Genomic DNA, 14,432 nt, shown 5'->3' on the forward strand with positions numbered 1-14,432 from the left:
GGTTACACATAATTATTGCACCACCCCTTACAGGTTCTTTCTTGATATACTGCCGTCTTCCAAAATCTTCTTTCTTACATTTTTCTTCGTCCAATGCGTCTGTCAAACCGTATTTTCTTGACCAAACTCGGCCACAAGAGCCACTGACCCAAGCTCCTAATAGCGTGTGTTCAAGTAGCGCTCAAAGATCACGTAGCGGTCATTTTGTACCGGGGGGGGGGCACTCAACACAAATGACCATACGGGTATGCTCCCCCGGAAAGACCCCCCTTTTTGGGTTTCGCAGCTCCGAAAGACCCGCTATATTTGACCAAAATAAAGCTCCGAAAGACCCTTGATTTTGATAATTTCAGCTCTAAAAGACCCAAAAATTGCTTATTCCTCATATTTCTTGTTTTTTCAAGCGATTTTCAACCAAAAAGCCAAGAAATACTCTTGATTTTGACTTTTCGCCAGACCCCATTTTACTTGTTCACAGCCCGGTTCTCAGCTCCGAAAGACCACCTTTTACCGGTACACCGTCAGCTCCCAAAGACCCACCACCTCAAAATTCCGGGGGAGCATACCCACCAAAAATTTTTGATGTGCCCCCCCCCCCCGGGATTTTGTAAAACTATTCTAAATGCTACTCCTTAAAATTACATGCTATGACCATCAAACGTGAGGGGGTACGAATTTGGGTGTTTTGGGGTGATTTTTTTGTGTGTGAAAAATTGGTATACTGATGGCCGGGACTGATGTGTGGCAAAAACAGCGAAAAGTAAGTAAAGAGAAAGTCAGCATCCGAAAGTCTGCGTGGCACATCCCCGTAAAATTGTTTTCGAAGACCCCCCACGGGGTTAGTAATCAACTACTCGACGATTAGCAATCAGTTGTCGGTGACTGAGCAATCATTAATCGGTTGCTGATTAATCAGTGGGTAGTGATCAGTAATCAGTCAGAGCACACAGTGATCACTCTTTTACACCTGCCGTTAAAACTTTTAACGCATTATTGTCATTTTCAAAAATTTAATAATATTGTTCAGTGTGTTATGTCTGTGGAAGACCCTTTGTTTGTTCTGGTAGACCTATTGAGGCCTGTACCAAAATAATCCAGTTCCCAAATGTTGAGGTAAATTGCACTAGCCGTTTTGATGTTAAAGCCTTAATGTACGATCTTTTTAAATTTTTAGATTTTTCTTTTTTTCTTCCGAAATGATAAAATAGTTAATATGCAATCATTATGAAAGTTCCCAATACATTTGGATGCGAAAAACATTGGAAATTTGCAAAGAAACAACATCATAAACTTCACCTCTATCGCTCGAAATATCTCGCACTTTTTGGATTAGGACGGCCGTAGAGTTAGTCTCCGCCAGATTGGTTGTACGCCCCCTCCACATGTTCGGAGGGAGCGTAACAAAATGGTTTCGTAGGAGACTACGATTTGCGACCGATATATTAATTATCATAATCTGAAAAATTATGATAATATGACGGACCAACAGAAAATCATCATGTTTTACTACAAATAGGGGGAATTTGACAGTTTGCTCATATATATAAGTTGAAACATGTGTAAGTATTACAAATATGCCAAAAAATCGGTTTTGAAAAAAAATAAAGGTATATTCTGAAAAAAGATCGTACATTAAGGGCTGGGGTATGAACGTTTGGACAGTATTTATTTTGGGACATTAGAGCACATCAGACATATCGAATTGCATTCTGAATACGAAGAATGTCATTCTGATATCAAATAATTTTGATTTTTTGAAATTCGCAATTTAATACACATTTTATGGCAAATCATTAAAAATTGATATTTTTGATATTTAACAGTACTTGAAGTAAACTTTATAAATCTGATGATTTATACTTAAAGTGTATGTAGATGGGATGAAAAGCCGACGATCAATTGAAAATGTTGACCTTTCGTATTGAAGATATGGATTTTTTTCCCAAAACACCAAAAAAATTAGGTCTTTTTGGGAAAAAAACCATATCTTCAATATGAAAGGTCAAAATTTTCAATTGACTTCGGGAAAGGGAATTCGCAACTCTAACATGGGCAAGGGTAAATTACTTCACTTTGCTTTTATGGCCTAAGTAAAATTCATTGGGCCGTATTATTACCACTGAGTTCAAAATATCAGAAGATTTTGAACTGCTGATACCTCTTTAATCGGTTGATCACTAACTCATTTAATGTTACTTTAATTCAGATTAACTTCAAAGTAAATTTTTATACACTGTTCCTTTATTTAGATTAACTGAAAAAATGCGAATGCCAATTTAAACAAGTCAATCAACAATTCTTTTAATGTTTCTTTAATTTTGATTAACTCCAAAGTTTCAAATGTCTAAGTTAAACATGCCATTCAGTTGGGATTCCATTCAGTAATCGGCTCCTTACCAATCAGTAATCAGCTACTAACTGAATATATGAATACAAAAGCCACCTAAGTCCATACTTTGGCCAAATTGAGTTAAGCATGGGAAATTGTTGCTATACATAGGCCTGTCATATGCATGAAAGAACAACTCAAATTCATTCTCTGTGTCTATTGGGCATGTGAAAAATAGCATGTATGAAAGAATCACCCAATTCCATGATTTGAGTCTTGTAACACATTGATTGAAATCCAGTATGTATAAAAGTCCACTTGTAACACATTCATTGCTAGAGAATGACTTTTGAACAAAAAATGGGTTTAATAAAGGAAAGTGTGTGGTTTATATTACATGGCAGAATGCTTATCAACATTATACATACCTGTGTGCTTTATTTTGTATTATCTTACTAGTGGTAATCTCATTCTAACATTGTTGTCTTTGTATATGATTCAAAAACCACCTAAGTCCAAAATTTAAAATGAACCCCACGAAGTCCCTGAAATGCTAATCGTCATACCTAATACAGGTTAATCCACTCATTTGCACGTAAAACTTACCATATTGACCAGGTAAATCTAACTGAAGGAATTAAAATGATACACGGGTTTTTCTCTCAAAATAACTTCGCTTTTGTATTCATGTATTCAACTGAAAGCAGCAACTGAACAATCAGTGGTCATTGACTGAACAATCGGTAATCAGCTACTGATCAATCAGCAATCAGTTTAACAGTGATCAGTTTTTTACACCTTCCGTTTGTATAGAAAATCAAATACTGAACTCCCGTTAATAAGATTACCAAGTAATTTATTGTTCAAGTCAAGAACATATATGAATGTAAAGAAAGATATGTAAATACTATCAGCTTTCCATCGCTTATTTAATTGCTTTTACTATATATATAACATTCTAATTTCACAATGTACGTCGATTTTCTACAAAGTGTTTCTGACTCACACTAAAAGGATTTGTGAATTTTAATGTGGCGGTTAAGATTTGAAGTTTGTGTAAAGCATTTTTGACAATAATCACATTTAAATGGTTTCTCTTTGGTGTGAATCCTGACGTGTCTTTTATGATTAGTAGGTGTTGAAAAGTATTTCTGACAATACTCACACTGATATGGCGTCTTTTGCGTGTGAGTTCTGGTGTGAATAACTAGTTTACCTGCATCTGTGAAACATTTTGGACAATACTGACACTGATACTCTTTAGTGTGTGTTTTGGTGTGATCTTTAAGATAACGGGGTTGCGCAAAGCATTTCTGACAAAACATACACTGATAGGGTTTCTCTATGGTGTGCGTTCTGATGTGTTCTGTCAGATTATCAGACTGTGCAAAACGTTTCAGACAATGCACACACTGATATGGTTTCTTTTTGTGAGTTTTGATGTGAACTTTCAGGTTACTACAATCTGCAAAACATTTAAGACAATGCTCGCACTGATACGGTTTTTCGTTAGTGTGAGTTCTGATGTGTTTTGTGAGATCACAATTTCCTGCAAAGCATTTCTGACAATAGCTGCACTGATAACGGCTACCTCTGGTGTGGGTTCGGATGTGTCCTTTGAGATCGCTCTTTAGTGCATAGCATTTCTGACAATACTCGCATTGATATGGTTTATCTTTAGAATGCCTTCTGACGTGTCTTCTAAGATTCCCAGATTCCGAAAAACGTTTTCCACATTTATCACAATGATACGGTTTCTCGTTGAAGTGAGTTCTGATATGTCTGTTTAGATTACTGCAAAGTGCAAAGCATTTATAACAATATTCACACTGATAGGGTTTCTCTTTGGTGTGAGTTCTGATGTGTACTTTAAGACTATCCGATTGTGCAAAGCATTTTTGACAATACTCGCACTGATAGGGTTTCTCTTTGGTGTGAGTTCTGATGTGTCGTTTAAGATTACCAGCTTGTGTAAAATATTTCTGGCAATATTCACACCGATACTGTTTCTCTCTAGTCTGTGTGTTTCTATGAGCTCTAACATATTTGATCGTATGTCTCTCAATGTGACGCCTCAATCTATACAAAGAGCAGAGGTAGATTCCACAATATGTACAAGTAAGTGGTTTAAAAAATCTTATATTCAGCTTACTTGTTTTCAACATTGTATTGTATGGTGGATGAACTGGATTTACAAACGCTGTGATCAGCGTGGACCAGTCAGCTGTGAAGAAGCGGACAAGTCTGAATTGGTATAGCTCTATCCTGGACAAATCCTGACCAGGAATCTTGGTAATATTTAGCAGGTGGTGATAGTAATTATGTTGCTGCAGATTGACGAATGTATCTGAAAGGTAAAATGAAAATAATAGCGTATGAGCCTGACCCCTCGGATGGGGTGTTTGGTACCAGTTGGTGGGAAGCTGCACTGCTACACAAAAACGCATAGTAGCAATTGAACCGGAATAGCTTTTGGCCGGAAAAAGTTATCGAACACGGTCTTAAAAAAAAATGATTCAGAAAATGTGTAACTTGACCTATCTAGGCCATACCGTTCTTGAGTTATAACCGAAAAGGTCAAAGGACACGGTTTTGGCTCTATGGGGGTCAAATACATCAAAGTGCTCCGATTTGGCGAAAGAGGTGTCAAAATTGTTCGTTTTGATAAAACAATTCAAATAAGGTTAGGATTGCACCGTCTAGGATGTTTTGTTATAAAGTCCCAAAAGTTTCCAAACATTTGTATCTAGTTTTCAAAAATTTATATAAAAAAATGTTGACCTAAGAATTCTTTTGTTACGTTGACCGAAAACATTAATACCCGCACCACCCGAGCCGCCGTTACCCAGCTCAATAGGCCAAGGGGTTGTGAAGTTATATTATTTTTTGATGACTCCATTCGGAAAAATGTAACACCGTCAACCGTCATAAATAAGTTGCTTCCACTTATTTATTTTTTATACATCACCAGGAAAACAAAATAAATTAAAAGAAATCTAAATGTATATTTATTTTAGAAGCAACGCCTGCACCTATAAGGGGCTGTGCAATAATTATGAGCCCTGGTGGAGGTAAAATTGGGGGGGGGGGGCAAGAAATTTGTGGCAATTTTTGGCACACATTCATGCGGCGCCTTTTAAATAAAATGCTCTAAAAAGGTTTAGGAAAACAGTACGGAAACGCTCTAATATGCAAATTTCCTGTGCGCTGCACTAGCAACATATATCTAGACCATTTAAGGTTTGAAAATTGGGGACCCCAAAATTTGGCATGTGTAAAGGGGGGGCAAAGATTTTTTGGCGGGCCGTGAGGGGGGAGCAAGCGATTTTTGGCAGGCCGAGGGGCTAATAATTATTGCACACTATACGCTCGGGCGTCTGTCAGCGTTGCTCTGGTAGCTTTGCGTCAATGCAATGGGGAGGGCTCATAATTAATTGCACAGCCCCTATCGAGGTAGAAACCTCACACTATACGCTCGGACGTCTGTCAGCGTTGCTATGGTAGCTCTGCGTCAGTGCAATGGAAAAATGACTATTGCACTCGCACTTGCAGCTAGCCGCTACAAATAGCAGAAATAATCATAGTAATTGGGCAATCAAATGACAAGAAACTTTGTATGAGTTATACAATAAAAATTCCTTTAAAAAAGGAATGGGGCGCACAGTGGAGCTTTGATGTAATGTGCTGCAATGCAACCGTTTTTTAACCGTTATTTAAAACAGTAATGTAATATTAGCATGGAAAGCAAAGAAAGAGCACATTATGTCGCACATCACCTGGAACGTACTCTGTGTTAGTATAGCGCCATAAGTAATTCATTGATCACAAAAACAGATAAGTAATATCCCAGTTTTCCATCGTTTATTTTTGTTGCTACATGTATATACATTTTAGGTTAGAAATATAGGTTGATTTTCTACAAAGTGTTTCTGACTCATACTAAAAGGATTTATGAGTTTTCATGTGCCGCTGAAGATGTCCACTTTGTGTGAAGTATTTTTGACAATAATCACATTTAAATGGTTTTTCTTGGGTGTGAATTCTGATGTGCACTTTAAGGTTAGTGGGTGTTGTAAAGTATTTCTGACAATACTCACATTGGGGTTTCTCTTTTATATGAGTTCTGGTGTGAGCAATTAGTTTACCCGAATCGGCAAAACATTTTGGACAATACTGGCACTGATACTCTTTAGTGTGAGTTCTGATGTGTCTCGTGAGATCACAATTTCGTGTAAAGCATTTCTCACAATACGTACACTGATTTGGTTTCTCCGTGATGTGAGTTATGGTGTGTTCTTCGAGATCTTCAGATTGTGCAAAACGTTTGTGACAAATCACACACCGATAGGGTTTCTTTTTGTGAATGTTGATGTGTACTTTCAGATAACCAGAATCAGCAAAACATTTTTGACAATACTCGCACTGATACGGTTTCTCTTTAGTGTGAGTTCTGATGTGTCTTGTGAGATCCATATTTCGTGCAAAGTATTTCTGACAATAGCTGCACTGAGGGCCACCTTTGGTGTGAGTACTTAGGATGTGTCCTTTGAGATCACCATTTTGTGTATAGCATTTCTGACAATACTGGCATTGATAGGGTTTCTCTTTAGTATGGGTTCTGATGTGTCTTCTAAGATTCCCAGATTCCGAAAAACATTTTTCACATTGATCACAATGATACGGTTTCTGTTTCTCATTTTGGTGAGTTCTGATGTGCCTTTTAAGATTACCGCTAAGTGTAAAGCATGTGTAACAATATTCGCATTGATAGGGTTTCTCTTTGGTGTGAGTTCTGATGTGCGCTTTCAGATTTTCAGATTGTGAAAAGCATTTTTGACAATACTCGCACTGATAATGTTTTACTTTCGTATGGGTTCTGATGTGTCGTTTAAGATTACCAGCTAGAGTAAAACATTTCTGGCAATATTCACACCGATACTGTTTCTGTCTAGTCTGTGTGTTTCTATGAGCTCTAACATATTTGATCATATGTCTCCCAATGTGACGTTTCAATCTATTCAGAGAGCAGAGGTAGATTCCACAAAATGTACAAGTAAGTGGTTTAAAAAATCTTACATTCATACTTGTGGTGGATGAAATGGATTCACTGGTGGCTGAACTGGATTTATAATCAGCATGGACCAGTCAGCTGTGAAGAAGCGGAAAAGTCTGAAATGGTGCTAAATAATAGCTCTATACTGGACAAATCCTGATCAGGAATCTTGGTAATGATTTCGCAGGTGGTGAAAGAAGTTATGTTGCTGCAGATTGTATCTGAAATGTAAAATAAAAATAAAATTAAGTTAACAATAACATGCGGCCATGTGAAATGAATAGGGAGTAAAAATTGTTACATGCTCAAAATTAAATGATTTGCATATGTACACCACAGATTCGCCAAACTATATCAGTATAGAGGTCATGCCCGAGGTCATGCAGCCAGAGGTGTTCTATTTAACGGTTTCGCTTCGTAGGTTAGATGTTTAAAATGGCCGAAAAATCCCCGCAAATCATATGTGATACGATCAAGCAAAATCAGTCGGAACTCGGAAATATTACATCTTTAGTTTCTTAAATTAAAGGATAGTAAAACACATTTACAAAGCTGGATTTTGCAGAAAACCCCATTGATATTGAACAAAAAGTTTTAAAGATATGAGCAAGTAAAGAGTTTCCAAAACAATGGGAAATAAAAGGAAATATTGCCTTTGTTTGGCTGCATCTCAAAATCAATATTTCCGAGTTCAGACTGATTTTGCTTGATCGCATCACACATAATTATCAAAATGTTCAGAACAGTCTAGAAAATCCTTTCTGTCATGTTGTCTTGTAACCCACACCAACAATAAACGCCCTTAAGTTTTAGACTGGGTCCTCACCCTCACATACCGTAAATGTTTGCCTATTGGCGCTATGAAGTTTATAGAAATGAGAGAGCACCCTTCTGTAATATAAAAGCCCACTATCATCACTGATAATTATGGATACGTGTAGTTAAAGCGTGAAACCTATCGACACATTTAATTACAACCAACAACCAAATTCATGATAATGAGGTAATCATTCACCTATTTAGTGGCTCGGTCAGTGAACAGAGCATCAAATCACTGATTAAATTATAGTGCGAGGATAGAAGGGAACTTATAGCGAAGATACAATGGTTCGACTCTCATGCAGAAATTTCTGACAGATTTGCTTTAGAATGTCTGTCAATGAATAAATTTTGTAACAACGTGCCTAGCTGTTCTCAGATGACAGAGGTTACATGTAAAACAATAGCTTTCTTTCTTTATTTTTTGAATAGATTCATCAGGTATATTCAAAAATAGACATTTTGTCTATTCAAAAATAGACATTTTGAATTTTTGTTTGACAAAACCAAGTGAATTTTTACTCACTACAATATTTTGTCCTATTCTTCGGGGCACGTCATCAGGTATGTATGACTGATATGGTCATCTGGACCACTTTCCCGGCAAACAAGTTTGAGTGGTTTCCGTCAGATGTTCCTTAGTCTCTTTTGGTTTAGACTGTATTGCACAACCACCAAATTCACAAGCAGGGTAATCCGATCGATAAGACATTGTGTAGCATTGTCTAGTAGATAACAAAGACTCTCTCGGTTATGAAACATCATCGGAAACACTTTAAAGCTTAAAAAACGTGATTATCCATCATACATATACTCATGTTTTAATACTTTTTTCTGTAGTTTGGTATCAATTTGTTGCAGTGCAGAAAAACGAACGGGCAATTCCGTAAAATGTCCACCAAATGGTCAAAATGTGAACATTGTGTTTATCTCATATCTCAGTAATTTGACATTGTAGATAGTGCAAACTATTCTTTTTCTGAATCCCCACAAGTAGATGAACAATCTGAAAAGTAGACCTCAGTTATGGATGTTCATGAGTTTTCATGTGGCGCTTAAGATGTGAACTTTGTGCAAAGCATTTTTGACAATAATCACATTTAAATGGTTTATCTTTGGTGTGACTTCTGATGTGTATTTCAAGGTTACCACGTGTTGAAAAGTAATTCTGACAATACTCGCATTGATACGGCGTCTCTTGTGTGTGTGTTCTGGTGTGAACATTTAGATTACCCGAATCGGCAAAACATTTGGGACAATACTGGCACTGATACTCTTTAGTGTGAGTTCTGATGTGTCTCGTGAGATCACAATTTCGTGTAAAGCATTTCTCACAATACGTACACTGATTTGGTTTGTCCGTAATGTGAGTTATGTTGTGTTCATTGAGATCATCAGATTGTGCAAAACGTTTGTGACAAATCACACACTGGTAGGGTTTCTTTTTGTGAATTTTGATGTGTACTTTCAGATAACCAGAATCAGCAAAACATTTCTGACAATACTCGCACTGATACGGTTTCTCTTTAGTGTGAGTTCTGATGTGTCTTGTGAGATCACAATTTCGGCCAAAGCGTTTCTGACAATAGCTGCACTGGTAAGGGCAACCTTTGGTGTGAATAAGAATGTGTCCTTTGAGATCGCTCTTTTGTGTATAGCATTTCTGACAATGCACGCACTGATAGGGTTTCTCTTTCATGTGTGTTCTGACATGTCTTCTAAGATTCCCAGATTCCGAAAAGCATTTGTCACATTTATCACAATGATACGGCTTCTCATTGTGGTGAGTTCTGATATGTCTTTTAAGATTACCGTTAAGTGCAAAGCATTTTTGACAATAGTCGCACTGATAGGGTTTCTCTTTGGTGTGAGTTCTGATGTGTCGCTTAAGATTACCAGCATGTGGAAAACATTTCTGGCAATATTCACACCCATACGGTTTCTCTCTACTCTGTGTGTTTCTATGAGCTCTTACATATTTCATCATATGTCTCCCAATATGACGTTTCCATCTATTCAAACAGTAGACATTGAGTCCACAAAATATACAAGTGAATGGGTTTAAAAGTCTTACATTAAAATTACTTGTTTTCGACATTGCATCGTAGTGATGGATGAACTGGATATGTTGTAATCAGCGTGGATCAGTCAGCTGTGAAGAAGCAGATAAGTCTGAAATGGTGCTATAGCTCTATCCTGAACAAATCCCGACCAGGAATCTTGGTAATGATTTTGCAGGTTGTGATAATAGTTATGTCGCTGCAGATTGACGAATGATCACAGTATCTGAAAGGTAAAATGGAAATTAAGCGGAAATTAAATTAACAATTAACATGCCTGGGTTAACATGTGACCATGCCCCATCATGCATGATCAATAGTCTGAGATAAAAAAAAAATGTTAAATGCTCAAAAATAGAAAAATAATGTGTTTTCGTTACAAATGATTTACATTCACCACATATTAGGCCTAATTTTTTTTTTTTTACTTTTAAAGCTGTAAATTGCATTTGATATTAAATGCCTTGGAACTTTTTCTTCTTCTTTTTGTTAATTCATTTTTTTTGGGGGGAGGGGCAAAAAAGTCTGGGTCGGGCCTACTTTTAGGGTCAGTCAGGCTACTCCAATAAAACAAAGTGATAACCCTACGAACCATTATCATTGTGTAAATGTAAGCTAGTAAAACAAATTTTTCTATACAGGGTGCCATGAATGTCATATAACAATTAACATGCTTTTAATATTTAATATTTTTGTGTTTGCTGGGTATCTAAGATATTGTCATTTTTTGTAATATTGAGAACAAAGCAGCGTTGGAATTTAGAATTTTTTTGTGCATAGCAAAATCTGCTGTCAAAATATCTCTTGGTATATTCACACTTTTCAGTGTCTTAGTCTATGACATACAAATCCTATTCAATTCCAAAATTGTGTAGCAAATTTATAAAATTTGTAGAATTTTGCTACACCAAGCCACTTATTCCGACAAAGTACAAAATATGGTTTAAGTATGTATTACAAAATCGCCCTTATTTTTTCTGATTAATCCCTTTGTCTCATTTAGTCATTATCATGTGTTCTTGTGAAAGATCGGGGAATAAATATATATGTTTACATGCATGCTTGAAACCATATTTTCCGCATATTTTGTAATTTGTTCTCAAAAATTACAAAAAGAGGTAGGCAATTATCATAGCAGGCTAACGATTTGGTCCAACTTCACAGTGCTAGTTAAGAGGTCACACATTTAATAGTTAACCTCTGTGTGTGTAGTATACAATGTAGCAGCATAACAGTCCCAGAACAAAATATAGGGCTACCGTACATGATTGTGTTCTGGGCCTGGACCAGACATGAGCTAATTCCCATAATGTGGGGCAGTTTTATGTCTAAACAATGGGTGCGTATTCATTCTCTACTGGTCATTGAAACCTTGATCACCTAGAATGAACATGGTGAATAGAAACAACGGACATCGAGGTCGCCATGATGAAGTTATGAATAGACTGCTTCAGGACCGTAGCAAGCAGGGCGGCCGGGGATGCCATGGCCGCCCCACTTTTTGAGAAATTTGTTATGTTTTTCTTCATACCTTTATTCAATTTGGGCATATATTTGTAATTTGGCCGCCCCACATTTGTGATGGCCGCCCCACATTTTTCAACCTTGCTACGGCCCTGGACTGCTTATGCAATACAGAGTATAGAATTGCTGTTCCATTTTGCCCTAGATGCTTTTGACATACGGCGCTGTAGTTGAAATACTGTAAAAAATGGCAGATTGTAAATTTCAGATAAGACTAGAGCACATATCAAACTAACCTGAACTGTTTTGTTTCTTATATTGTTGGCCAACTGGACAAAAGAAGCACATGGAAACACTTCACAGCTTTTTAATCCCTTAAGCATGCGTTGTAATCAACCGTTTCGACAAATCATTTGAATTCGTTCATGAAAGTTCATCTGTGCTGGTATAAATCATGATTTTCATTTGAAACTTTTGATCCAAACACAAACAGAATCTTTGGGTGAGAGCCGAAACGTCAACAGAAAAGTTGAACATTGAATTTCTAGTTCTAAATGGCTTCAAATTTCTTAATTTTTTCAAAATAAGTAACAAAATCAGTGATAAATAAAAGTTGCTGTTCAAATTGAAAAATAAGGATCTTTGGGTGACTTACTCAAGAACTCTAGCTTCGAATTTGCACACCATAGTAACGCATTCAAAGCTAGAGTGCTTTGCTATGGTTTTTCGGTCGGACACCGGTGCAATTTTTTGTACCGGAGGTTATTTATTCTGGTAATGTTGAAATTTGGATGAAAGTTATTTTGATGAGTCAACTGCATCTTTTCAGCAAGATTGGCCTATTTTGGGCAGTCTAAAATTTTGCTGAAGTGTAATTTTAGCAACATTTTTGTTCGCCTGTTGTGATCGGCTGTGTTTACTTCTGAACTTCCATTGCTTTACACGGTGTTATGCTTCAGCGAATCTGACTACATTTTGAATGCTACGGTCTCTAGCCTAGAATGTGAAGCTATCTGTGAGCAAATTCTTGGCTAGACTTCGCGAGCAATGGGCGACAGATCAAATGGAAAAAGAGGGGGTATGCGGGTGACAGAGCATGGGTTCATAAAAAATATGGGGTCTTTGGGTGACAGCGACGCTGAAAAAAGGGGTTTTTAACAGCCCTACATTTGCGTCACCTCCAAAGTGGGAGTGCCCTCACCCCGGTGGAACTCAAAGGAAATCACAGACATCACTAACAAATTTAGGAAGAGCTCGGGTTTTCATGATATCAGCTCCTCAGTCGTTAAACAAATTGCTCCCTTGCTCATATCTTAGTCATACTATATTTGCTATCCATACTATAAACATGCTATACATCATTCATCATTTACATGTATTGTTACTGTATTTTATCTTTCGAACATGGCCGCTGGCGATGCAGAAAGATGAATCAGCGATCAAGTTACCCCGGAAGTTACCACGATAGGAATTGATTTAACCTGTGTGTGGAGGTAGCTTGATTTCTGACCAAGATTCTGCTCTAGTACAAAGAACTTATACGATGTCCTCATTCACAAACTGATACTATCGGCCCGAATTTTGAGCCATACAAGTTTACGCGGTGGACTAACATGACTAATTCTGCTCGCTGCGCTGGCGATATTTATTATATTACCATTAACAAACATAATTATTAGCTCTCGTCTGAAGTGCAATTACAATTTGTCAATTATGTACAACTGTTTACCTACCCCGCGCCGTACGCTTCTTAGAATTAGATGACGAATGATGAGTTCATTTACAAATTTACCGTAAATTTAAGAATCAATTTGCCTTGTGATTAGGCACTAGTCTGGTCAAACAGACAAGGCATTGTGCAGCTGGTATTATTTCCGGGTTTGGCGCAATGGCGTCGTTAAAGGTAGCTCGTATACCATAAGGTCGCACGCCACTAAATTTTATGGAGTACACCATAAAATACGCATACAGGTGCACTGCCCGAACCCGGGTGCATAGCATAAGATTCAGGGTCTATCATGTTACCCAAAGTACATTTTAGCTAAGGACAGCTGAGGTACAATTTAGGGGTTAAAAATTAGAAACATAATATATGAAAAGTTTCCAAAGTGATAAAAAAATTCTCACTCGTTTCTCACTCTTTTATTTGAGTATGCTTTAGGCGTATATTATTTTTATTCTTTATTTTTTATGTTTCTTATTATTTTGTGATGAAAAAAGTGAGGATTTTTTATCACTTTGGAAACTTTTCATTTATTATGTTTCTTATATTCTGCTGAGGCACGATTTAGGAGAAGTTAAAAATGAGAAATAAAATAATCCTCACTTTTTTCCTCACTCTTTAATATTATTTTAATTTTCAATTTTCAAATGTTTCTTGTTATTTTGTGATAAAAAAAAAAAGTGAGGATTTTTTATCACTTCGGAAAATTTTCATTTCTTATGTTTCTGCTATTTTGTGAGGAAAAAAGTGAGGATTTTTTTATCACTTCACAAATATTTCATTTTCATGAGGTAAAAGGTGGGATGTTTTATCACTTTGCAAATTTTTACTTATTACTTTGTGAGAGAACAAGTGAGAATTTTTTATCACTTTTGAAATTTTTTATTTGTCATGTTTCTTATTATTTCGTAAGGAATAAAAGTGAGGATTTTTCACTTCGCCAATTTTATTTTATTTCATTTGTTATTTTTCTTATTTTTTATG

General features: G+C 36.7%; 1 protein-coding gene across 3 annotated transcripts; it reads right to left on the reverse strand.

Annotated features, from left to right (window-relative positions):
- Positions 1-2,893: 2,893 nt before the first annotated feature.
- On the reverse strand, positions 2,894-13,610 carry LOC140144717 (uncharacterized). Of its 3 annotated transcripts, XM_072166530.1 has the most exons (4): positions 13,518-13,610; positions 10,276-10,487; positions 7,406-7,603; positions 2,895-4,676 (listed from the first exon to the last, which is right to left on the reverse strand). In XM_072166530.1, the coding sequence occupies exon 4, from the start codon at positions 4,492-4,494 to the stop codon at positions 3,337-3,339; it is 1,158 nt and encodes a 385-aa protein (XP_072022631.1). In that variant the 5' UTR covers positions 4,495-4,676; positions 7,406-7,603; positions 10,276-10,487; positions 13,518-13,610; the 3' UTR covers positions 2,895-3,336. The 3 variants fall into 3 exon arrangements, with proteins under 3 accessions (XP_072022629.1, XP_072022631.1, XP_072022630.1); XM_072166528.1 differs by lacking the exon at positions 7,406-7,603 and having other exon boundaries at positions 2,894-4,676; positions 10,287-10,487; XM_072166529.1 differs by lacking the exons at positions 10,276-10,487; positions 13,518-13,610 and adding an exon at positions 8,728-9,204.
- Between the last annotated feature and the right edge of the window lie 822 nt (positions 13,611-14,432).

The sequence above is a fragment of the Amphiura filiformis genome, unplaced genomic scaffold (assembly GCF_039555335.1).
Source record: "Amphiura filiformis unplaced genomic scaffold, Afil_fr2py scaffold_75, whole genome shotgun sequence".
Lineage (NCBI taxonomy): Eukaryota > Metazoa > Echinodermata > Ophiuroidea > Amphilepidida > Amphiuridae > Amphiura > Amphiura filiformis.